This window comes from Eriocheir sinensis, chromosome 50 (genome assembly GCF_024679095.1).
Source record: "Eriocheir sinensis breed Jianghai 21 chromosome 50, ASM2467909v1, whole genome shotgun sequence".
Classification (NCBI taxonomy): domain Eukaryota; kingdom Metazoa; phylum Arthropoda; class Malacostraca; order Decapoda; family Varunidae; genus Eriocheir; species Eriocheir sinensis.
In genome coordinates, this window is record NC_066558.1 from 7,366,780 (window position 1) to 7,389,379 (window position 22,600).

Sequence of the window (22,600 nt, forward strand, 5' to 3'; positions counted from 1 at the left end):
GGGATAGATGAGTGAGTGAATGTTGTTGTATTTGATGTAGTGTTGTACCAATTTCAGTGATATAAATCCTGGACTCCTTTATTTTCACCATTTTTTTAGATAACTGAGTGAATGTTGTATTTGATGTATGGTTGTAAGGTGCCAATGTTGTTGTATTTGACGTAGTGTTGTAAGGTAGCTATTTCAGTGATATAAACCCTGGACTCTTTTTTTCCACTTTTTTTTTTAGATAAGTGAGTGAATGTTGTTGTAGAAACCAAAGAGTAGAAACCAGAGAGTAGAAACCAGAGAGTAGAAACCAGAGAGTAGAAACCAAAGAGTAGAAACCAGAGAGTAGAAACCAGAGAGTAGAAACCAGAGAGTAGAAACCAGAGAGCAGAAACCAGAGAGTAGAAACCAGAGAGTAGAAACCAGAGAGTAGAAACCAGAGAGTAGAAACCAGAGAGTAGAAACCAGAGAGTAGAAACCAGAGAGCAGAAACCAGAGAGTAGAAACCAGAGAGTAGAAACCAAAGAGTAGAAACCAAAGAGTAGAAACCAGAGAGTAGAAACCAGAGAGTAGAAACCAAAGAGTAGAAACCAGAGAGTAGAAACCAGAGAGTAGAAACCAGAGAATAGAAACCAGAGAATAGAAACCAAAGAGTAGAAACCAAAGAGTAGAAACCAAAGAGTAGAAACCAAAGAGTAGAAACCAGAGAATAGAAACCAGAGAATAGAAACCAAAGAGTAGAAACCAAAGAGTAGAAACCAGAGAGTAGAAACCAGAGAGTAGAAACCAGAGAATAGAAACCAAAGTAGAAACCAGAGAATAGAAACCAGAGAGTAGAAACCAGAGAGTAGAAACCAGAGAGTAGAAACCAGAGAATAGAAACCAGAGAATAGAAACCAAAGAGTAGAAACCAGAGAGTAGAAACCAGAGAGTAGAAACCAGAGAGTAGAAACCAGAGAGTAGAAACCAAAGAGTAGAAACCAGAGAGTAGAAACCAAAGAGTAGAAACCAGAGAGTAGAAACCAAAGAGTAGAAACCAGAGAGTAGAAACCAGAGAGTAGAAACCAGAGAGTAGAAACCAGAGAGTAGAAACCAGAGAGTAGAAACCAGAGAGTAGAAACCAAAGAGTAGAAACCAGAGAGTAGAAACCAAAGAGTAGAAACCAGAAAATAGAAACCAAAGAGTAGAAACCAGAGAATAGAAACCAAAGAGTAGAAACCAGAGAATAGAAACCAAAGAGTAGAAACCAGAAAATAGAAACCAAAGAGTAGAAACCAGAAAATAGAAACCAAAGAGTAGAAACCTGGACTTCTTTTTTTCACCTTTTTTTTCTCCGCCTTTCCAGTTCTCCCTCACCTGTCTCTCCAGAGGTCCCAGAGTGCTTCACAACGGACTGACTGAGACGCTTTGAAATACCCCGCCAGCGAAAGTGCTCTCATCGCTGCTCTCTGCATATATCAAGACGACTCAGGTGAGGGTTTTATAATGCTGTTCGTAGTGTGCTTAGTTTTGTTTGCTTAGTAAGGGTAAAAGCTTGTGTTCTTAAACCTATCAGCACGTCGGTTTGCATGTTTTAACCTGGTAGCAGCGGGGATCATGTTTCTTAATGGTCCCCCTAAGCGAGAAAAATCATCACTCACACAAGCCATTTCATAATATATATCAAAGCATTTCCAATCAGTTTATGCATCATCTGTTTTGGGGGGTTTATATCATGGTACAAATTTGACCCGTCGCTGCTACCGGGTTAAAATCAATCTGTGCATTAATTTCAGGAGACATTGCACTTTAAAATTAGTCTGTTCATTAGCTTAACCCGGTAGCAGAGACAGGCCAAATTTGTGGCTCTACCATGTATCAGCGACGGGCCAAATTTTTGCCATGATATAAACCCCAAAAAATAGATGATGCATACATTGATCACAAATGCTTTGATATATTTTATGAAATGGTTTGTGTGAGTGATCATTTTTCTCGCTTAGAGGGGCCTTTAAGAAACATGATCCCCGCAGCTACCGGGTTAAAAGGTCCCAGCACTTAGAATCTGTCTGTTCGTGTTAAATTTCCTCTTCTTGTTAAGATCCTCATCCGTGTTGGTTAGTTTCAGAGGTCCCAGCACTTAGAATCCGTTTGTTCGTTAAATTCCCTCTCCTTGTTAAGATCCTCATCCCTGTTCATTAGTTTCAGAGGTCCCTGCATTTAGAATCTGTCTGTTCGTTAAATTCCCTCTCCTTGTTAAGATCCTCGTCCGTGCACTTAGAATCTGTCTGTTCGTTAAATTCCCTCTCCTCATTAAGATCCTCATCCCTGTTCATTAGTTTCAGAGGTCCCTGCATTTAGAATCTGTCTGTTCGTTACGTTCCCTCGCCTCGTTAAAATCTCGTCCTGGACACAGACACACAGCACAGTTCGTCTAATTCCATGTTTATTTTGGTATCCTTCCGTACAGACTTAAGTTAGACATTAGATATAAAATAAAGCGGCGCGTCTGTGCGTTGCCGGCCTCTTCGCCTCGGCTGCGCACAAACCTTGACAATGCCTTAGAGAAAAGTTGACCAGATTTCCACATTAAAGCAAGAGCCTCAATGGATAATAGAGTTCATCCCTTCCTGTCCCTGGCCGGTGAACAGCAGCTCTGGACGTCACTAACAGCGGGATGGATGAATGGTTGAGTCCTTTCCTTTTTTCTCGTATTCTTCCTTCCTTTTTCTACTTTCCGTTTCCTTTCCTTCCTCTTCTCGTATTCTTGATCCTCTTTCTTCTCCTTGTTTTCTTCTCTTCCTCTTCCATTTTCTTCTTCATCTTCCTGCTCCTTCCTATTCTTTATTTTGTTTCTTCTTTCTCTGTCATCTTAACCTACAGAACATGTCTACATTTTCATTTTGTTCCTCATCCTTCTTCACCATTTCCTTCTCCTCCTATTGCTCCACCTCCTATCTGTTTTTCATTTTCCTCTTTCTCTGACCTCCTCCTCTCTCGTTTCTCATCCTACAGTCAATTTTTTGCAGTTTTGTTCCCACTGCAAAGAAGGAAAGTTCACGAATGAGAAGTCCAGAGGAGAGAGGGCGTAAGAGTCGAAGTGCGTGTTTAGCTTGCACTGGGAAAGGCAGACCAGACCACACACCCCAGGATGAATAAGATGTATGTTTCAAGGGAAAAGTGACTCTCAGTACAACATATACAAGGTCACTTTTCCCTTGCATCTTGTTTCTTGTTCTTCCTGTCCCTTACGCTCCTCCTATGAACGCCTCAAATGTTTTCCTTACCAATATATATGTGTGTGTGAGTGAGTGTGTGTGAGTGAGTGTGTGAGTGTGAGTGTGTGTGTGAGAGTGTGTGTGTGTGTGTGTGTGAGTGTGTGTGTGTGTGTGTGTGAGTGTGTGTGTATGAGTGTGTGAGTGTGTGTGTGAGTGTGAGTGTGTGTGTGTGTGTGTGTGTGTGTGTGTGTGTTCATGACTAAATGCAAATCCTGCTCCTCCGGTTCACATGTTTCAGTGTAGAAATAGTTCTCAACATGAATGCATTCTTAACACACTATAAATGTTACGTAATTGTTTAGTCTTCGCCTAACAGCAGTGATATAAATATATGAGGAATATATGGATGCATGTACAGTCATTATTAAATATCATGTACAGAACAATGCTAAGGATTTTGAGATCACTATTGTTGTGTTACAAAATTGTCATGAAGCAATAATTCCTGAACTACCGACGCCCCATACAACTATTATGGCAATGTGAGAGTATTTTCAGTGGAGTGTAAATTATCCTACCAGCCATTACTGCCGACCACCGGCCGACAATAAGTTACAATAAAAGGATAAATTATGCGCCGCACTTCACGAGATTCTAACTCTTCTACTTTTCTTTCTCCGCTTCCGTTCTCTCCGCTTCTCCCGGCGGCGCTCCTCCTCCCGCCGCCGCCCCTGTAGGCGACTCTTCCGGCGCAGGCGCACCACGCGGCGGTTGGAGCCAGTGGCCTGCAGCATCTGGGGCCCACGCAGCGCCTGCAGCTGGTGCCCTGCAAAGAAAGGGGAGAGTGAGCCCCCGGCGACCCTCCGCCCACAGCTGCCCGCCACACTGAACAAGACGCACGAGTGACCGGGATTTGGCCCCCGGGCCAAAATGGCCCAATCCATGCATTCATTTTAGTAAATAGGTAACTGATATACAATGCTGCTAAATAATATAATGCAATGAATTATTTATCTTATATAAGCACAAACATTTATGTAATAAAAGTATTAGCGGTCTGGTGATATAACAAGCACACCAAGGGGGGAGCGGAAGGCAGCTTTTCCTCGGCTCAGTGGAGTGTTGCCCGGCACCAACACTTTATAAACGGTCATGTTTACATTCCCTTGAGGGCTTTCACAGCAGCATGATACTGAAAGGTTTGCATCAGGGTGCCGTGCAATACTTTACTAAGTGGAGAAAAACTCTATTGCCTCTCCCTCCTCAGTGTGCTTGTTTTATCTCTGGTCTGATAATACCTCCAGTACACACAGGTTCATGTTTATAAAACCTAAACAAAATTTATTGTTTTCAATTGAGGTGTGTTGTGCGAAAGTGGTCTAACCCTCAAAAATGGCGGGTTGGAGTTACAGGCGGGAACCTGTTGTCCTGAGGTTCAATTATCTTGTAGTGATGTCGGAAAAGGCAAAAGCGAACATCCTGCGTGGTGTACCAAGGTCTAAAATGGCTTGTTTTGGTCCAACATGTTGTGCAGACTAACTTTAGATCGGGAGCAAAGGTTGTGGTCGGCCGATTAAAAAAAATTATATAACATCAGGAATTAGGCACAGCAATATAATTTTTTTACAGAACACTTCTTATTCCATATACTCTTTAAAAATTAACCTAAAACCATGACTTTCTGGGGTTAAAAAAAGTGCGGGAGGAGATAGTAAATAAAAAATTTGATCATAACCAAAAAATTTTTTATAAATTTACTAAAAACTCAATGGCATGAAAGATCTAGCCTAATCATTTAATTTGATGTATCATAGTAATACATTGCACCACTTTATTCGGTAGTAATCAGTAATTAACTTTGACTGCTAATTACTCAAAAGTAAGGTCGGGCAAGTTAGACCACTCTCGCACGACGCGCCTCAATTAGAGATTGTCTCATTTAGCTGTGCACAAAAAATGCACGGTGAAATTGAGAGTAATCCATTAATTATGACAATATATAATTTGGTAACATATTTAGGTGTGTGTGGTCTCGGTGCTCATCTCCTTGCACTGACCCCTGAGCCTGTGGTGGATGGGAGCCCGTCACCCTGGGCCAGTGTGACATCCAGGGTACTACAGGTTACCTTCCCCAGGTTTCCCACGCGGTGCAGTGGCTACCATCCCTAGCTACACATCTGCCGGCCTAGGTGCTGCCCATCCAGCTGTTTGTCAAATGGGTACCTCAGGAAAACTGGGAAAGGTAAACTGGTAATGTAGGTGTTGGTCCTGTGTCCTGGGGCGATGGGTTTTCCTGCCACAGGCACAGAGACCACACACACATAACATGTGCCACAAATTTTACCTTTAAACATTCCATCAGGCTAAAGTTATCTGCTGCCTCTGTACTCCATCCAGTCTCACTCTTAGAGATTTTTGTAAAACATTCCTTGTCACGGTGCAGTACTCTATAAATATTTATACAGAGCCTCAATAAACTCCCTGCAGCAGACACTCTTTGTGTTTGAATAGTTTCCTTCCAGTCTTTCTCCGGAGCCTCTTTGAGGTATCTTAGACTTAGGACAGTTTTTAAGGGCCATTTTAAGCTCGATTTCAGCCAATTTTACATTCCTCTCCCAAGTATATAACCCGATTTTAAAGTTACGACTTGACCCAAAACTCCGTCACTTACTCTTCCATTTCTTCTGTTCCTTCCTCAGCCGCCTCCTTTCCTCCCTGTGGCGCTGTCTCTCCTCCCTCAGCCTCCTCCGCTCCTCCCTCTCCTTCCCCTTCCTGTGCGGCACCTCCACCCTGTTGTCGCCAAGCTCCACCTCAGGCTGTGGCACTGGGGGGAGGGTGTCAAGCTGGGGGACTCTCACTGGGCTCTGGAAGGGGGTGAAAGTTTCCTCTGTGATTCCTAGTGATAAAGTAATATTAATAGGGAAGAGCTGCCATAACACATAACAGGAAAAAAAACAATATTGAATCATCCACCGACTTTAGATAGATAGAACAAGTGTGAAAAGATGAGAGAAAGTCCAGCGTGACAGACCAGACCCTCTATGTAACTCATTTCTCATTAGGGATTTCCTTATGTTACTTCCTTCATTATCCTCCTCCTCCTACCGCTGTTCTTTCTCTTTCTCCTCATTCTTCTCCTACACGACTTGAATGACCCTAACAGTTCTTACCCTGTCCCGCCATACACGCCTGAGATATGGGGAGGTGTGGCCCGAGGGAGATTAATGGGCATTGAGAAGGGGTGATAGGGGGTGGTAGTGGTGGTTGGGGGTGGTAGTGGTGGTTGGGGGTGGTAGTGGTGGTTGGGGGTAGTGGTGGTGGTGAAGGAGGGGGTTCTTATTCTATCTCTTATTATAATTATCACAAGCATCAATATTATACTCCTCTTCCCACTCCTCCTCCTCCTCAAAAACCTCTCTCTCCTCATTCTTCTTATTTTTCCTTATTATAATTATCACAAGCATCAATATTACCCTCCTCTTCCTCCTCCTCCTCTTCTAACACTCCTATTTCTCCTCATTCTTCACTTTCAGTTCCTACTTGGCTTAAACATTTCCGATTCTTCTTATTCTTCCTTATTATAATTAAAACAAGCATCAATATTACCCTCCTCCTCCTCCTTCACCTCCTCACCTGTGCTATCCGGGGCAGGTTGTCGCAGTGTGCCGCCCCAACACAGGTCCGCATGCCCTCCAGACGGTGGTGCAGCTCAGCCAGGCGCTTGTTGGAGAGTGTGAAAGCCACGTTACGCAGCTGGTACGGGTCTGTAAGGTAACCAAACTGTAGCCGAACTGAACGGGATGTAGAGAGATTGAAGTTTTGGGATTATATAGAAAAATAAAGAATGCTGATTTGGCAGAATGAAGTGTAGCTAATGAATTGCATATAGTCGTTTCTTTCATACCTTTGCATTATTATTATTATTATTATCATTATTATTGAAATCTATGTAAGGAAATCAAGGGAAAATAAGAAATCAATATAGATCCGAACAGAGTCACCTCGCCGAGCACACATGGATAGGAGAGGTAGGTGATTGTAAAGTAAGATGAAAAAATGGGAAAGTTTCATTTAGTCGGCGCAACATCTGTGGTCATATGCCGGAGAGAGACAGAAGGGGAAGGAATTATAGGAGAAGGGAACAGACCCCAGGAGACAGGACATAACCCCCGATTAATACCTGCTGGGTGGACAGAGGTGTAGGGCAACGGAAAAAACGCCCAAATTTTTTCCACTCCGCCCGGGAATCGAACCCGGGCGCTCTCAGTTGTGAGCCGAGTGTGCTAACCACTGCACCACGAAGCCCCGAAAAAGCGGGGACAAAAACAATATATACCTAGTGAGTTATTAGGCGGGTGAATCCACTTATATGACAATAGAATAATGCTTAGCTAGTGACCTACAGGGCTGTATTACTAAACATTTTGTCCCCCAAGTACCCATATTTGACGAGGCTTTCGTAGGAGTTTTGGGCATTTCCAGGAGTAGTTTTATGGCCCTGGTGGTAGTTTGACCCTTCTTCTGTGCCATGAACATAAGAAACACATATTTGACAAGGCTCTCGTAGAAGTTGTGGGCATTTCCAGTAGTAGTTTTATGGCCCTGGTGGTAGTTTGACCCTTCTTCTGTACTGTGAACCTAAGAAACACATATTTGACAAGGCTTTCGTAGGAGTTTTGGGCATTTCCAGGAGTAGTTTTATGGCCTTGGTGGTAGTTTGACCCTTCTTCTGTACCATGAACCTAAGAAACACATATTTGACAAGGCTTTCGTAGGAGTTTTGGGCATTTCCAGTAGTTTTATGGCCCTAGTGGTAGTTTGACCCTTCTTCTGTACTGTGAACCTAAGAAACACATATTTGACAAGGCTTTCGTAGGAGTTTTGGGCATTTCCAGTAGTTTTATGGCCCTAGTGGTAGTTTGACCCTTCTTCTGTGCCATGAACCTAAGAAACACATATTTGACAAGGCTTTCGTAGGAGTTTTGGTCATTTCCAGTAGTTTTATGGCCCTAGTGGTAGTTTGACCCTTCTTCTGTGCCATGAACCTAAGAAACGCCTATTTAACGAGGTTTTTGTAGGAGTTGTGGGCATTTCCAGGAGTAGTTTTATGGCCCTGGTGGTAGTTTGACCCTTCTTCTGTACCATGAACCTAAGAAACACATAATTGACAAGACATTGTCACTCTGCAATCCTTCAATACACTTTCCTGTCACTCTGCAATCCTTCAATACACTTTCCTGTCACTCTGCAATCCTTCAATACACTTTCCTGTCACTCTGCAATCCTTCAATACACTTTCCTATCACTCTGCAATCCTTCAATACACTTTCCTGTCACTCTGCAATCCTTCAATACACTTTCCTGTCACTCTGCAATCCTTCAGTACACTTTCCTGTCACTCTACAATCCTTCAATACACTTTCCTGTCACTCTACAATCCTTCAATACACTTTCCTGTCACTCTGCAATCCTTCAATACACTTTCCTGTCACCCTACAATCCTTCAATACACTTTCCTGTCACTCTCCAATCCTGCAATACACTTTCCTGTCACTCTGCAATCCTTCAATACACTTTCCTGTCACCCTACAATCCATCAATACACTTTCCTGTCACCCTGCAATCCTTCAATACACTTTCCTGTCACTCTACAATCCTTCAATACACTTTCCTGTCACCCTGAAATCCTTCAATACACTTTCCTGTCACCCTGCAATCCTTCAATACACTTTCCTGTCACTCTACAATCCTTCAATACACTTTCCTGTCACCCTGCAATCCTTCAATACACTTTCCTGTCACTCTGCAATCCTTCAATACACTTTCCTGTCACCCTGCAATCCTTCAATACACTTTCCTGTCACTCTGCAATCCTTCAATACACTTTCCTGTCACCCTGCAATCCTTCAATACACTTTCCTGTCACTCTGCAATCCTTCAATACACTTTCCTGTCACTCTACAATCCTTCAATACACTTTCCTGTCACCCTGCAATCCTTCAATACACTTTCCTGTCACTCTACAATCCTTCAATACACTTTCCTGTCACTCTGCAATCCTTCAATACACTTTCCTGTCACTCTACAATCCTTCAATACACTTTCCTGTCACCCTGCAATCCTTCAATACACTTTCCTGTCACTCTGCAATCCTTCAGTACACTTTCCTGTCACCCTGCAATCCTTCAATACACTTTCCTGTCACTCTCCAATCCTGCAATACACTTTCCTGTCACTCTACAATCCTTCAATACACTTTCCTGTCACTCTGCAATTCTTCAATACACTTTCCTGTCACTCTGCAATCCTTCAATACACTTTCCTGTCACCCTACAATCCTTCAATACACTTTCCTGTCACTCTGCAATCCTTCAATACACTTTCCTGTCACCCTACAATCCTTCAATACACTTTCCTGTCACTCTGCAATCCTTCAGTACACTTTCCTGTCACTCTGCAATCCTTCAGTACACTTTCCTGTCACTCTGCAATCCTTCAATACACTTTCCTGTCACTCTGCAATCCTTCAATACACTTTCCTGTCACTCTGCAATCCTTCAGTACACTTTCCTGTCACTCTGCAATCCTTCAATACACTTTCCTGTCACTCTGCAATATTTCAGTACACTTTCCTGTCACCCTGCAATCATTCAATACACTTTCCTGTCACCCTACAATCCTTCAATACACTTTCCTGTCACTCTGCAATCCTTCAATACACTTTCCTGTCACCCTGCAATCCTTCAATACACTTTCCTGTCACTCTGCAATCCTTCAATACACTTTCCTGTCACTCTGCAATCCTTCAATACACTTTGCCAGATTGTCGTGCTCAGTCTCTCATTTTTTATTTTATTTATTTTTTTTTTTTACGTCAATGCCTATAGAGTCAATTTCCACCCCCATAAGTGTCTCCTCCACCTCGATAGCTAGATTCATTTATAATTATCGTTAAAATCGTTAATTCCTGATGCGTTTTGGCAGTAGTTTAGTGTCAAAAAACGGTAAGTGCGATGCTCTGAGGACAACAATCTGGCAACGGTGGCGGGAGGTCAGGTTTTGCGACTCACCTATGTTGAGGTCGTAGTAGGTGACGAGGCCGGTGATGAACTCGCAGAAGAGGAAGTTGTGCGTCTGGTTGATGGTCCGCAGGCACCAGAACGTGTTGTTGACGGCGTTCATGCAGAAGCAGAACTTTCCGTCTGAGGAAGGAAAGTTTCATTTAGTCGGCGCAACATCTGTGGTCATGTGCCGGAGAGAGACAGAAGGGGAAGGAATTATAGGAGAGCGAGGAAAAAAAAAGGGAATTATACATGTAGGAGAATGAGGAAAAAAAAAAGTAAGTGTAAACGCTGAACACCATGAACAAAAGGAAGAAAGATGTGCATGTGAGGGTGTGGAACCTTATCATGTGGTCATCTGTAGACCCAAAAATATACTAACACTGAATACCACAAAGAAAGAGGAACAAAAAATAAGCATGTCAGGCTGTGAGATATTAACATTGAACACCACAAACAAAAGGAAGAAAAATATGTATGTGAGGGTGTGGAATCTTATCATGTGGTCATCTGTACAACGAAAAATATATCAACATTGAATACCACAGAGAAAGAGGAAGAAATAAGCAGCATGTTAGGCTGTGAGATATTAACATTGAACACCACAAACAAAAGGAAGAAAAATATGTATGTGAGGGTATAGAATCTTATCGTCTGGTCATCTGTACAACGAAAAATATATTAACACTGAATACCACAGAGGAAGAGGAACAAAAAATAAGCATGTTAGGCAGTGAGATATTAACGCTGAACACCACTAACAAAAGGAAGAAAAATATGTATGTGAGGGTATAGAGTCTTATCGTCTGGTCATCTGTACAACGAAAAATATATTAACATTGAATACCACAGAGGAAAAGGAATAAAAAATAAGCATGTCAGGCTGTGAGATATGCTTGTGTAGGTGTGTCTGGAGCATTGCAAAATTAGTGAAGAGAGAATAAGCGTCAACGTTACCAACTCTCGTACTCAGCCGATTGTATTTCCCGACTTCCTACCCCCAGACTGTCTTCTGGGCTCCGATAACGAAACCTATTTATAGTTATCGTAAAAAGAGTTAGATCCTGATGTTTCTTGGCAATAGTTAGGCGTCAGAAACAGGTAAGTACTACGCTCTGAGTACGACAATCTGGCAACAGTGATGAGACTAGAGAAAACAACTGAAAAAATGGGGGACTAAAATATTCTTGTGTAGGGATCTCTGGAGCCTCCTGACAAAATATATAAAGGTCTGTTGTGCTAAAACCCTCCCAGTTAAGCATGACCTTTACGGTATACCTCAATCAATCAATCGGTCAATCAATAAGTAAATAAAACAACCCTCTTAAGCCCGTTTACCCCAATCAATCAATCATTCGTCAATCAAGAAAGTGAGAAAGAGAGTAAGAAAGAGAAAGAGAGTAAGAAAGAGAAAGAGAGTAAGAAAGAGAAAAAGTGAGAAAGTAAGAAAGAAAGAAAAAGAAAAAATGAAGAAAAAAGGAAGACAGGAAGAAACAAAAACAGAGAACCAAAGAAGCAGAGAATGAAAGAAAGAAAAATCAACCGTTTCAACCCATCAATCAATCATTCATTCATCAACCAAGAAAAAAGAAAAATTAAGAAAAAGAAAGAAAAAAATGATGAAAAAAGGAAGACAGGAAGAAACAAAAACAGAAAATCAAAGAATCAGAGAACGAAAGAAAGAAAAATCAACCCTTTCAACCCATCAATCAATCAATCATTCATCAACCAAGAAAAAAGAAAAATTCAGAAAAAGAAAGAAAAAAACGAAGAAAAAAGGAAGACAGGCAGAAACAAAAACAAAGAAATAAGGAAGCAGAGAACAAAAGAAAGAAAAATCAACCCTTTCAACCAATCAACCTATCAGTCAACACCCCCCCCGAGAATCAAAGCAGAGAACAAAAGTAAGTAATCAACCCTTTTTAACCAATCAACCTATCAGTCAACCCCCCCCCCCCAGAGAATCAAAGCAGAGAACGAAAGAAAGTAATCAACCCTTTCAACCAATCACGCTAACAGTCAACTAAACACCCCCCCCTTAACCCACCCCAACAAACCCCCCCTTAACCCACCATGCCACAGGGGAGGGGTGCGCCAGTGCTCGTTGTCGTGCGTGTAACAGTTCAGCATGGTATAGTTGCACTGGGCCAGGTTGTTCTTGATCTTCCGCCTCATCTTCTTCTCCTTCATCTCCCGCCGCCGCTGCTTAAGCCACTGCCGCTCCTGACGTAGCTTCTGCCTCTCCTGCCGCTTCCTCTCACGCTCGGCTTGCTTGTGCTCCAGCCTGTAACTGTTAAGGGGGGATGGTTAGTGCTTTGGGGTCAGTATGTGATGGTTTAAGAGTATGTGTCACAGTCAGAACCGAACCGAACCTAACCTAACCTAACCTAACCTAACCTAACCTAACCTAATCTAATCTAATCTAACCCAACCTAACCTGACCTGACCTGACCTAGCCTAGCCTGTAACTGTTAAGGGGGGATGGTTAGTGCTTTGGGGTCAATATGTGATAGTTTAGGGGTATGTGTCACAGTCAGAACCTAACCCAACCTAACCTAGCCTAGCCTGTAACTGTTAAGGGGGGATGGTTAGTGCTTTGGGGTCAGTATGTGATAGTTTAAGAGTATGTATCACAGTCAGAACTGAACCGAACCTAACCTAACCTAACCTAACCTAATCTAATCTAATCTAACCCAACCCAACCCAACCTAACCTGACCTGACCTGACCTGACCTGACCTGACCTGACCTGACCTAACCTAACCTAGCCTAGCCTATAAATGTTAACCCTTTGACTGGATTTCCTACTAGAAGACATCATCAAGCTACTGGAATGGAACAAAAAGTGGCTGCTACGATTCAATGAAGAAAAATGTAAATCCTGCACCTTGGGAGGGGATATCCAGCACACCAATACCACATGGGAAACACTCCACTATCCACCACAGAGGCAGAGAAAGACCTGGGAGTGTATGTTACCAGGCTACCAGTGAGGGGATATCCAGCACACCAATACCACATGGGAAACACTCCACTATCCACCACAGAGGCAGAGAAAGACCTGGGAGTGTATGTTACCAGGCTACCAGTGAAGGGATATCCAGCACACCAATACCACATGGGAAACACTCCACTATCCACCACAGAGGCAGAGAAAGACCTGGGAGTGTATGTTACCAGGCTACCAGTGAAGGGATATCCAGCACACCAATACCACATGGGAAACACTCCACTATCCACCACAGAGGCAGAGAAAGACCTGGGAGTGTATGTTACCAGGCTACCAGTGAAGGGATATCCAGCACACCAATACCACATGGGAAACACTCCACTATCCACCACAGAGGCAGAGAAAGACCTGGGAGTGTATGTTACCAGGCTACCAGTGAAGGGATATCCAGCACACCAATACCACATGGGAAACACTCCACTATCCACCACAGAGGCAGAGAAAGACCTGGGAGTGTATGTTACCAGGCTACCAGTGAAGGGATATCCAGCACACCAATACCACATGGGAAACACTCCACTATCCACCACAGAGGCAGAGAAAGACCTGGGAGTGTATGTTACCAGGCTATCAGTGAAGGGATATCCAGCATACCAATACCACATGGGAAACACTCCACTATCCACCACAGAGGCAGAAAAAGACCTGGGAGTGTATGTTACCAGGCTACCAGTGAAGGGATATCCAGCACACCAATACCACATGGGAAACACTCCACTATCCACCACAGAGGCTTAGAAAGATCTGGGAGTGTATGTTACCAGGCTACCAGTGAAGGGATATCAAGCACACCAATACCACATGGGAAACACTCCACTATCCACCACAGAGGCAGAGAAAGACCTGGGAGTGTGTGTTACCAGGCTACCAGTGAAGGGATATCCAGCATACCAATACCACATGGGAAACACTCCACTATCCACCACAGAGGCAGAGAAAGACCTGGGAGTGTATTTTACCAGGCTACCAGTGAAGGGATATCCAGCATACCAATACCACATGGGAAACACTCCACTATCCACCACAGAGGCAGAGAAAGACCTGGGAGTGTATGTTACCAGGCTACCAGTGAAAGCCAAATCCGTGCCAATCGCAGCGGACGGGTTAAATTAAAACAGGCAAACAGGACTTCAGACACTCAAAACAACACCTTCACTCACTTAGGGTTGCACCAGCACTGGGATCGCGTGGACGTCTCATTCTCCAGGGCCAGGGGCGGGTGGCGGTGTCCAGCGGGGGGGCGGGCGGGGTACACGTGGAATTTCGTGCTGCCGTGCGTGGGGTGGCGGGCAGCTCCTCCCCACCCACCAACAGCCCCACCCACACCCTCACCCTCCGCTCTCGTCTCCGCCTCGCTCTCCTCCGCTATGCTAGGTTCCAATTCCTCTTCTCTCTCCTGGCTGCTCCCTGGGAAGAAATAATGGGTATGGAGAGTAAATACGGGGGATGCGGTTCATGGGTTTTCGTCTTTGATAATGTAAATGGTAACCTTGAAATAAAAAAAAGGTGGAGAGGGAATAAAGCAAGAGCAGGGATATAAAGGGTTGAGATGGTTTGGACATGTGATGAGAATGGGAGAGAATGTACGAGGGAAGGATTGAGGGAGGGGATCAATAGGATGAGTGAGTATTGGAGTGAGAGAGTTGGAGGTAGCAGGACAAGAGCAGGGCTATAGAGGGTTGAGATGGTTTGGACATGTGATGAGAATGGGCGAGAATGAATTCGTGAAGAGAGTGTACAAGGGAAGGATTGAGGGAGGGGATCATAGGGTGAGTGAGAATTGGAGCGAGAGAGTTATAGATAGCAGGATTGAGTGTGCTGAGAGGGAGTGCCAGAACAGGGAGAGATGGAGATGATTTGGACATGTGATGGGAATGGGAGAGAATGAATTCGTGAAGAGAGTGTACAAGGGAAGGATTGAGGAAGGGGATCATAGGGTGAGTGAGAATTGGAGCGAGAGAGTTGGAAGTAGCAGGATTGAGTGTGCTGAGAGGGAGTGCCAGAACAGGGAGAGATGGAGACACTTCTTCTGCAGCAACCCCCTGGTGGGAAGTTCACATGAGGCAGCAAGGCGTCGGAAATATATATAGATAGATAGATAGATAGAAGGAACTTATTGAACCATGACATGAAGTGAAGTAAAAAATAAAATAAATCTTGACTTACCAACGGTGTAATCTGTTCCATAAATAACAACATCCTCCTCCTCCTCTTCCTCTTCTTCCTCCTCCTCAGGGTGAGTCATAACATCCTCTTCCTCACCACCATCACCACTAACCGCCTCCGTCACCACCTCGTCACCACCAGTCGGCGTGAACACATAGTCAAAATCTACATCAACATTAGGTGTGGTTGGCGAGGTTCCGGAGCCTTCATGTTCGTCCCTAGTGGTGGTGTTGGTGGTGTCGGTGTCGGTGGTGGTGGTGGTGGTGATGTTGGTGGTGCCCTCGAGTTCCGCCAGCAGAGCCTTGTAGTCCTCGGTGATGTCCGCTTCGCTCTCGTAGTCGTCGTATTCACCGAGGGAGTCCGGCCGTGTGTCCCTCAGGTGTTTGCGGATGTCCTGTGAGGCGAGGAGTCATTATTTATCTTTTTTTTACAGTGAAGGAAACTTGAGAAAAAATGGAAAATAAAAATAAAATTGCTAACTTCCTTTTAACCCGGCAACTCTGGTGGACCCCGTTTGTGGCTCAGCTCAAAACCCCTAATTCGAGCTGATTGTAGGCAGTGGTGGCATCGAGCAACCCACCATGCATGCCCCGGGTCATTGTGGTGGGTGAGTGATCTTGAGGTGGGCTTATTTGTCATAGGTGGTGCTGTAAGGTCATGGCAGACTGAATTAGCTATCCATACAGTAATCACTTGTCAAATTCTCTAACGTAGACAACAAGCGACTCTCGGCTAGATGCCACACATCACGAGATCGACTGTTTATTTTGTAACAAACACCACCCAAAAAGAATGGAGTTTGAGTATAAGTAAATATTTTTAACAGCTTTATGGTTATGAGAGGAGTACTCTGATGTACGTTCCATGCTCTTTTCTTAGTCTCAAAATGCAGTGTAATTTTGTTGTTTCTCGGCCACTTCTCGGCTTGCCCACAGCCAAAGCCCACAGGTTAAGAAACATGATCCCTGCAGCTACCAGGTTAAACTAGTTCCTTGAGATCCACACATTCAAAAATAAAATAATGGTAGGCATGATGTAACAACCCTGAGGCATAAACAAAGGCTCCAGAAACCCTTAGACTGTGAGTTCCTTTGGCCCAATGCTACAGTGTCCACCCCCAGTCTCAAGGGCTCAGGGTCGAATCTCAAGCAGAATGTTGAAAAATAAATTCTGTATCTATCAATGGTTTAAGAGTATGTGTCACACTCAGAACCTAACCTAACCTAACCAAACCTAACCTAACCTAGCCTAACCTAACCTAACCTGACCTGACCAAACCTAACCTAGCCTAACCTAACCTAACCTGACCTGACCTGACCTAACCAAACCTAACCTAACCTAGCTTGACCTGACCTGACCTAACCAAACCTAACCTAGCCTGACCTGACCTGACCTGACCTGACCTGACCTGACCTATCCTAGCCTGACCTGACCTGACCTGACCTGACCTAACCTGACCTAACCTAACCTAACCTAGCCTGACCTGACCTGACCTGACCAAACCTAACCTAACCTAACCTAACCTAACCTAACCTAGCCTAGCCTGTAAAAGTTGCAGATTTCCTACCAGAAGACATCACCAAGCTACAGGAATGGAACAAAAAGTGGCTGCTACAATTTAATGGGGAAAAATGTTTTGAAAAGTGAAGATCCTCCCACAACAACGACATCTGAGGATTGTGTACATGAATAAAAGTTACTGTCGCTGGAACTTGTTAGGTTTTTGCTCAAGTATCAATTTACAACAAAAAACATTCCATCACACGGCACCTTCATGACGATCAGCTGGTGTCGGAGGCGGCGTATCTGCTGGTCAATGGCAACCTTGCTGATGCGCCAGGCCTGTGGGTCGCGGTACACGTCATCGATACACCCCACCGTGCTGCCCGTCACCCGGCACCCGTGGCCTGGACCGTCAAGGCTCTCTGGCAAGGAAACGGGGGAAGATTTAATGCCTTTCTCTGTACTCTGGGGGAACATCAAAGCTCTCTGTCTGTCAAGGAATTGGGGGAAGCTGTAATCTGTCCTTGTGTTGTGGGGGGAATGTCAAGGCTCTCTGGCAAGGAAATGGGGGAACTTTTTACCTATCTCTGTTCTTGTATTGTGGGGGAATGTCAAGACTCTCTCAAGGAAATGGGGGAACTTTCATCTGCCTTTGTACTCTGGGGGAATGTCAAAGTTCTCCATCAAGGAAACTGTGGAACTTTATCTCTGACATTGTATGCTGAGGTGAAAATGGGAACATTAAAACAAAACTCTTTCAAGGAAACCTACCTGGCGGAGAGGTGGAGGTGTTGCTGGTGGAGACGGCTGTGGCGGCAATATTGCTCTGAAAACAAAGGAGTATTTTAGTAGCCATAGTTCAATGACAGGAAAGTCCTAATTACTTTTAACCCAGTAGCAGCGACGGGCCAAATTTGTGCCATGATATAAACCCCCTAAATAGATGATACATAAACTGATCTCAAATGCGTTGATATATATTATGAAATGGTTTGTGTGAGTGATGATTTTTTCTCATTTTTCTCGCTTAGAGGAGCCTTTAAGAAACATGATCCCCACTGCTACCGGGTTAAGAGGCCTGTAAATGGGTGGTGAAGGCAATACTTTGACCCAGTAGCAGCGACGGGCCAAATTTGTGGCTCGACATAACCCCAGCAAAATAGAGTGCATAAACTGATCACATATGCGTTGATATAATTATGATTTGCGTGAGTGATGATTTTTTCTCATTAATTTGCTTAGAGGAGCCTTTAAGAAACATGATCCCCGCAGCTACTGGGTTAAATAAAACTGTCTCTGTGAGAAGACTTATAAAGAGACAGGTCTAGAGGATGGAGTTATTGGGTGAAATATTATACCAAGAAGACAGATGAAGGGAAACAGCTGACCACCTTCAATGTCCGCTGTTATGTTAGTGAATCAATACAGTCTGAGTTGCTAATTACACTGTTGAATTAGTACTTTTTGTTAATGTTCAGTGTACAACTAATTAACCCCTTGAGTGTGGATGTCCTACCAGAAGACGTCGCCTCATAACCTCTCCTCCCGAAATTGACCTACCTTTCGGCCACTCCTCGAACTCTTTTTAGGAGCAGTCAGTAGCAGGCTTTTTTTTCATATTTGTTTACTTTTTTTATGCCTGACTGACTCCTTTGATGTTAAAAAAAAATATAAAAAAACTCACCCACCTGATTCACCCTTACAAAACTCATTCATACAACTCACCCACTTGACTCACCCGTACATGACTCACCCACCAGACTCACCTCCAGGCTCTCCAGCTCATCCGATAAGGTGTCGATGGTCACATCCAAATCTCGTATCTCCTCATCCTTCACAAACGCATCCACCACATCCACCTCCACTCCCTCCGTCCTTGCCTCCTCCACCCCCTCCACCTCCTCCTCCTCCTCCTCCTCCTCTTCCTCCTCCTCCTCCCCGGTGCTCCTCCTGTACCTGAAACATATCGCTAGAGTTAGTCCGCCTGAAAACATTTATTATATCTATTAGTTCTAGTGTAACAAAAATCTATTACTTGTGAAATTAATATGTTTACTCTTGTATATGAAAAATTTATTAGTACTCAGAAAATTAAGCGCTTAGTACTCTTATTAACCCGGTAGCTGCGGAGACCATGGTTCTTAATGGTCCCTCTAAGCGAGAAAAATGAGAAAAAAATCATCACTCACACAAACCATTTCATAATATATATCAACGCATTTGTGATCAGTTTATGTATCATCTATTTTTGGGGGTTTATATCATGGCAAAAATTTGGCCCGTCGCTGGTACACGGTAAAGCCACAAATTTGGCCTGTCGCTGCTACACGGTAAAGCCACAAATTTGGCCCGTCGCTGCTACACGGTAAAGCCACAAATTCGGCTCATCGCTGCTACACGGTAAAGCCACAAGTTTGGCCCGTCACTGCTACACGGTAAAGCCACAAATTTGGCCCGTCGCTGGTACCGGATTAAAATCTCTACTAGTACTCTTGCGTAAAATAACCTCTTACTGCTCTTATTAAAACCTTGACTGGTACTCTTACATAATATAATCTCTTGCTCCTCTTTAAAAACCTCTACTAGAACACTCTTACGTAATATAACCTCTCACTATTCTTATAAAAACCTCTTCTAGTACACTTACGTAAAATAACCTTACTATTCTTATAAAAACCTCTTCTAGTACCCTTACGTAAAATAACCTCACTATTCTTATAAAAACCTCTTCTAGTACCCTTACATAAAATAACCTCTCACTATTCTTATTAAAACCTCTTCTAGTACCCTTACATAAAATAACCTCTCACTATTCTTATAAAAACCTCTTCTAGTACCCTTACATAAAATAACCTCACTATTCTTATAAAAACCTCTTCTAGTACCCTTACGTAAAATAACCTTGCTATTCTTATAAAAACCTCTTCTAGTACCCTTACATAAAATAACCTCTCACTATTCTTATAAAAAAAATCTAATAATACTCACATATCTACAAACTAGCACGCTGTATTTTTATTTATTTTGTTTTTTCCCCTTAACCCGGCAGCAGCGACGGGCCAAATTTGTGGCTTTACCGTGTAGCAGCTACGGGCCAAATTTGTGGCTTTACCGTGTAGCAGCGACGGGCCAAATTTGTGGCTTTACCGTGTAGCAGCGACGGGCCAAATTTGTGGCTTTACCGTGTAGCAGCGACGGGCCAAATTTGTGGCTTTACCGTGTAGCAGCGACGGGCCAAATTTTTGCCATGATATAAACCCAAAAAATAGAAGATGCATAAACTGATCACAAATGCATTTATATATATTATGAAATGGTTTGTGTGAGTGATGATTTTTTCTCATTTTTCTCGCTTAGAGGGACCATTAAGAAACATGGTCCCCGCAGCTACTGGGTTAAGAGGTCCCTTCCTTGCTGTAAAAAAAAAACACTACAGCCCAAGCCAACCCAAGCCAGCCCAGCCCTCCCCTTGGCCCCTACCTGGCAGCGTCCATGAGTGTCTGTGGCAGTATGTCCTCGCTGCCCGGCACTAGCATGCTCTCCTCCAGCAACTCTTGGCTGTTGACATCACTGAACACCTTGATGAACTTGGTGTTGAACGTTCTCAGGTCTGGAAGGAACGAGAGAGATTGCAGAGTTTATACCAAGGCGAATGTTGAGTGTTTTTAAGTAAGGAAGGGAAAGGATTGATTGTAGCGTTTCTACTTGGTTAAATCGTAGCGTTCGCACTCTGGTAAAATGGAACAGAAATATGTTTAGTAGTACTCAATCAGATGTTTGAATTTCCACAACATATCCATGACTATACTGACACACACGCACACACACACACACACAGAAGAAAGGATGAAATGGAATGAACTACTGGCAGAGACAAAAGTAAAAAATAACGCAAGATCTGAGGAAGAAAAAGATATATTTTTTTGGAGAATTTCGGGGGAGCGAATCAAAAAATGGTTCATAAGGGAGAAGAGAAAGGGGAGCGAAAACTAGATAAGAAAGATACAGAGAGGGGAATAAGAATAATGTACACAAATGTAGATGGGTTGATATCTAGCAGCTGCAAGATTATCTAAAAGAGAGGATCCCATGATAGTTTGCCTAACTGAAACTAAACTAAAAGAAAACATCCAAATTGAGTTAGATGGAAGATACAATGTGTGGAGGAAGGATAGAATGGGCAAAGGTGGAGGAGGAGTGGTGATAATGATAAAGAAAGAGTTATTAGTAAAAACAATAGAATATGGAGAAGAAAAAGCAGAGATAGTGAGTGTAAGCTTGGAAAACAGGAATAGAGAAAGGATGACGATTGCAGTAACATATGTACCACCAAAAAATACATCATGGAGTAAAGAAGATTATGAAAACATGATTGATGACACCATACAGAGTTTGAGGAGATTACTTAAGGCAAACAAAGGAGTAATACTAGTTGGCGATTTCAATTGCAAAGAGGTTGACTGGGAGAGGTTTGAGAGCAATGGTAGTGATGTTGCATGGAGGAATAGATTCTTAAATTTAATGATGGAAAATTTGATGATACAAAGGGTGAAGGAAAACACTAGATATAGAAGAAACGACGAACCAGCAAGACTGGATTTGGTGTTGACGAGAAATTCACATGCAGGATGAATTGAGGTATGATTGCCCCCTGGGAAAAAGTGATCACGTGCTCATAGAGATGGAAATGGAGGAGGGAGGAAGGGAACAAGGCGAGACTTATAGAAGCGATAGATTAAACTATAGGAAAGCAGAGGTGGAACACCTCAAGAAGTTTTTTGGTGAAATGGATTGGAAAGAGTTAATGAGTACAAGCAAAGTTCAAGGAAAGTATGATATTTTCATGAAGGCGTACAACACACGTGTTATGAAGTCGTACCAAAATACAGACCGAGGGAGAGGGCAAAAAAGGACTGGGTTAATGCAAGATGTGCAAAGGCAAAAGAAAAGAGAGACAAAGCATGGTCAAGATTGAAAAGAAACAAAAATCAAAGAAACAAAGTAGACTTTAAGGCAGCGAGAAATGAGTACGTGAAAGTGAGAAAGGAAGAAGAGAAACGATACAAAAAGGATATTGTGGAAAAGTGTAAAGAACAACCTAAACTATTTTATAGATTTATAAATGGAAAAATTAAATCAAGAACAACAATTGAAAGACTGACTGAAGAGAATGTAGAGATTGAGGATCCCAAAGGCATGGCAGAATTATTTAACAAAAAATTCCAGCAAGTGTTTACCAAAGAATCATTATTTAATGAACCACAAGAAAACAACTTAGATGTATATATGGAAGAGGTCAAAATAGATAAAGAGAAGATAAAAAACTATTGGGGGAATTGGAAGAAGGGAAGGCCGTGGGACCGGATGGAGTTTCAGGTTTTATACTTAAAGAATGCAGAAATGAGTTAGTTGGCCTGATATATGACATCATTAGGTGCTCAATTAAAACTGGCACAGTGCCTAGGGAGTGGAAGAGGGCAGGAGTGGTACCTATATACAAAAGTGAAAAAAAGGAAGAACCCCTAAATTACAGACCAGTGTCTCTGACCAGCGTAGTATGTGAAATATGTGAGAAATTAATAAAAGAACAATGGATGAGATTTCTAGAAGAACATAATTTAATCACAAACAATCAATATGGGTTTAGGAAAGGCCGCTCATGTGTGACAAACTTGC

General features: G+C 43.1%; 2 protein-coding genes and 1 long non-coding RNA gene across 8 annotated transcripts in view; 2 read left to right on the forward strand and 1 right to left on the reverse strand.

The window, feature by feature from the left end:
• LOC126982364 (uncharacterized) overlaps positions 1 to 3,438 on the forward strand; it is a 24,342-nt gene extending 20,904 nt beyond the window's left edge. For 5 of the 6 annotated variants that reach the window (XR_007735144.1, XR_007735145.1, XM_050834379.1 and 2 more), the window contains 2 exons: positions 1 to 11; positions 1,334 to 3,438. The exon at positions 1 to 11 is cut by the window's left edge and continues 192 nt beyond it. Coding sequence is in view for 4 of the 6 variants with exons in the window: in XM_050834379.1 (XP_050690336.1) it covers positions 1 to 11; positions 1,334 to 1,385 (63 nt within the window). In the remaining 2 variants the exon portion in view is untranslated. The remainder of the gene's footprint in view (positions 12 to 1,333) is intronic. The other variant, XM_050834381.1, reaches the window with a different exon arrangement.
• The window catches only part of LOC126982360 (extracellular sulfatase Sulf-1-like), an 87,248-nt gene continuing 67,043 nt past the window's right edge, over positions 2,396 to 22,600 (reverse strand). The window contains exons 12-22 of the mRNA XM_050834372.1: positions 20,405 to 20,534; positions 18,691 to 18,880; positions 17,696 to 17,750; positions 17,192 to 17,346; positions 15,422 to 15,815; positions 14,416 to 14,662; positions 12,319 to 12,536; positions 10,256 to 10,387; positions 6,819 to 6,949; positions 5,857 to 6,049; positions 2,396 to 4,011 (exon numbers count right to left, since the gene is read on the reverse strand). Coding sequence (XP_050690329.1) covers positions 3,830 to 4,011; positions 5,857 to 6,049; positions 6,819 to 6,949; positions 10,256 to 10,387; positions 12,319 to 12,536; positions 14,416 to 14,662; positions 15,422 to 15,815; positions 17,192 to 17,346; positions 17,696 to 17,750; positions 18,691 to 18,880; positions 20,405 to 20,534 — 2,027 coding nt within the window. The 3' untranslated portion in view covers positions 2,396 to 3,829. The remainder of the gene's footprint in view (positions 4,012 to 5,856; positions 6,050 to 6,818; positions 6,950 to 10,255; positions 10,388 to 12,318; positions 12,537 to 14,415; positions 14,663 to 15,421; positions 15,816 to 17,191; positions 17,347 to 17,695; positions 17,751 to 18,690; positions 18,881 to 20,404; positions 20,535 to 22,600) is intronic.
• On the forward strand, positions 4,013 to 5,678 carry LOC126982371 (uncharacterized). Its single transcript, XR_007735151.1, has 2 exons — positions 4,013 to 4,149; positions 5,206 to 5,678. It is a non-coding gene; the product is annotated as an uncharacterized LOC126982371 (long non-coding RNA).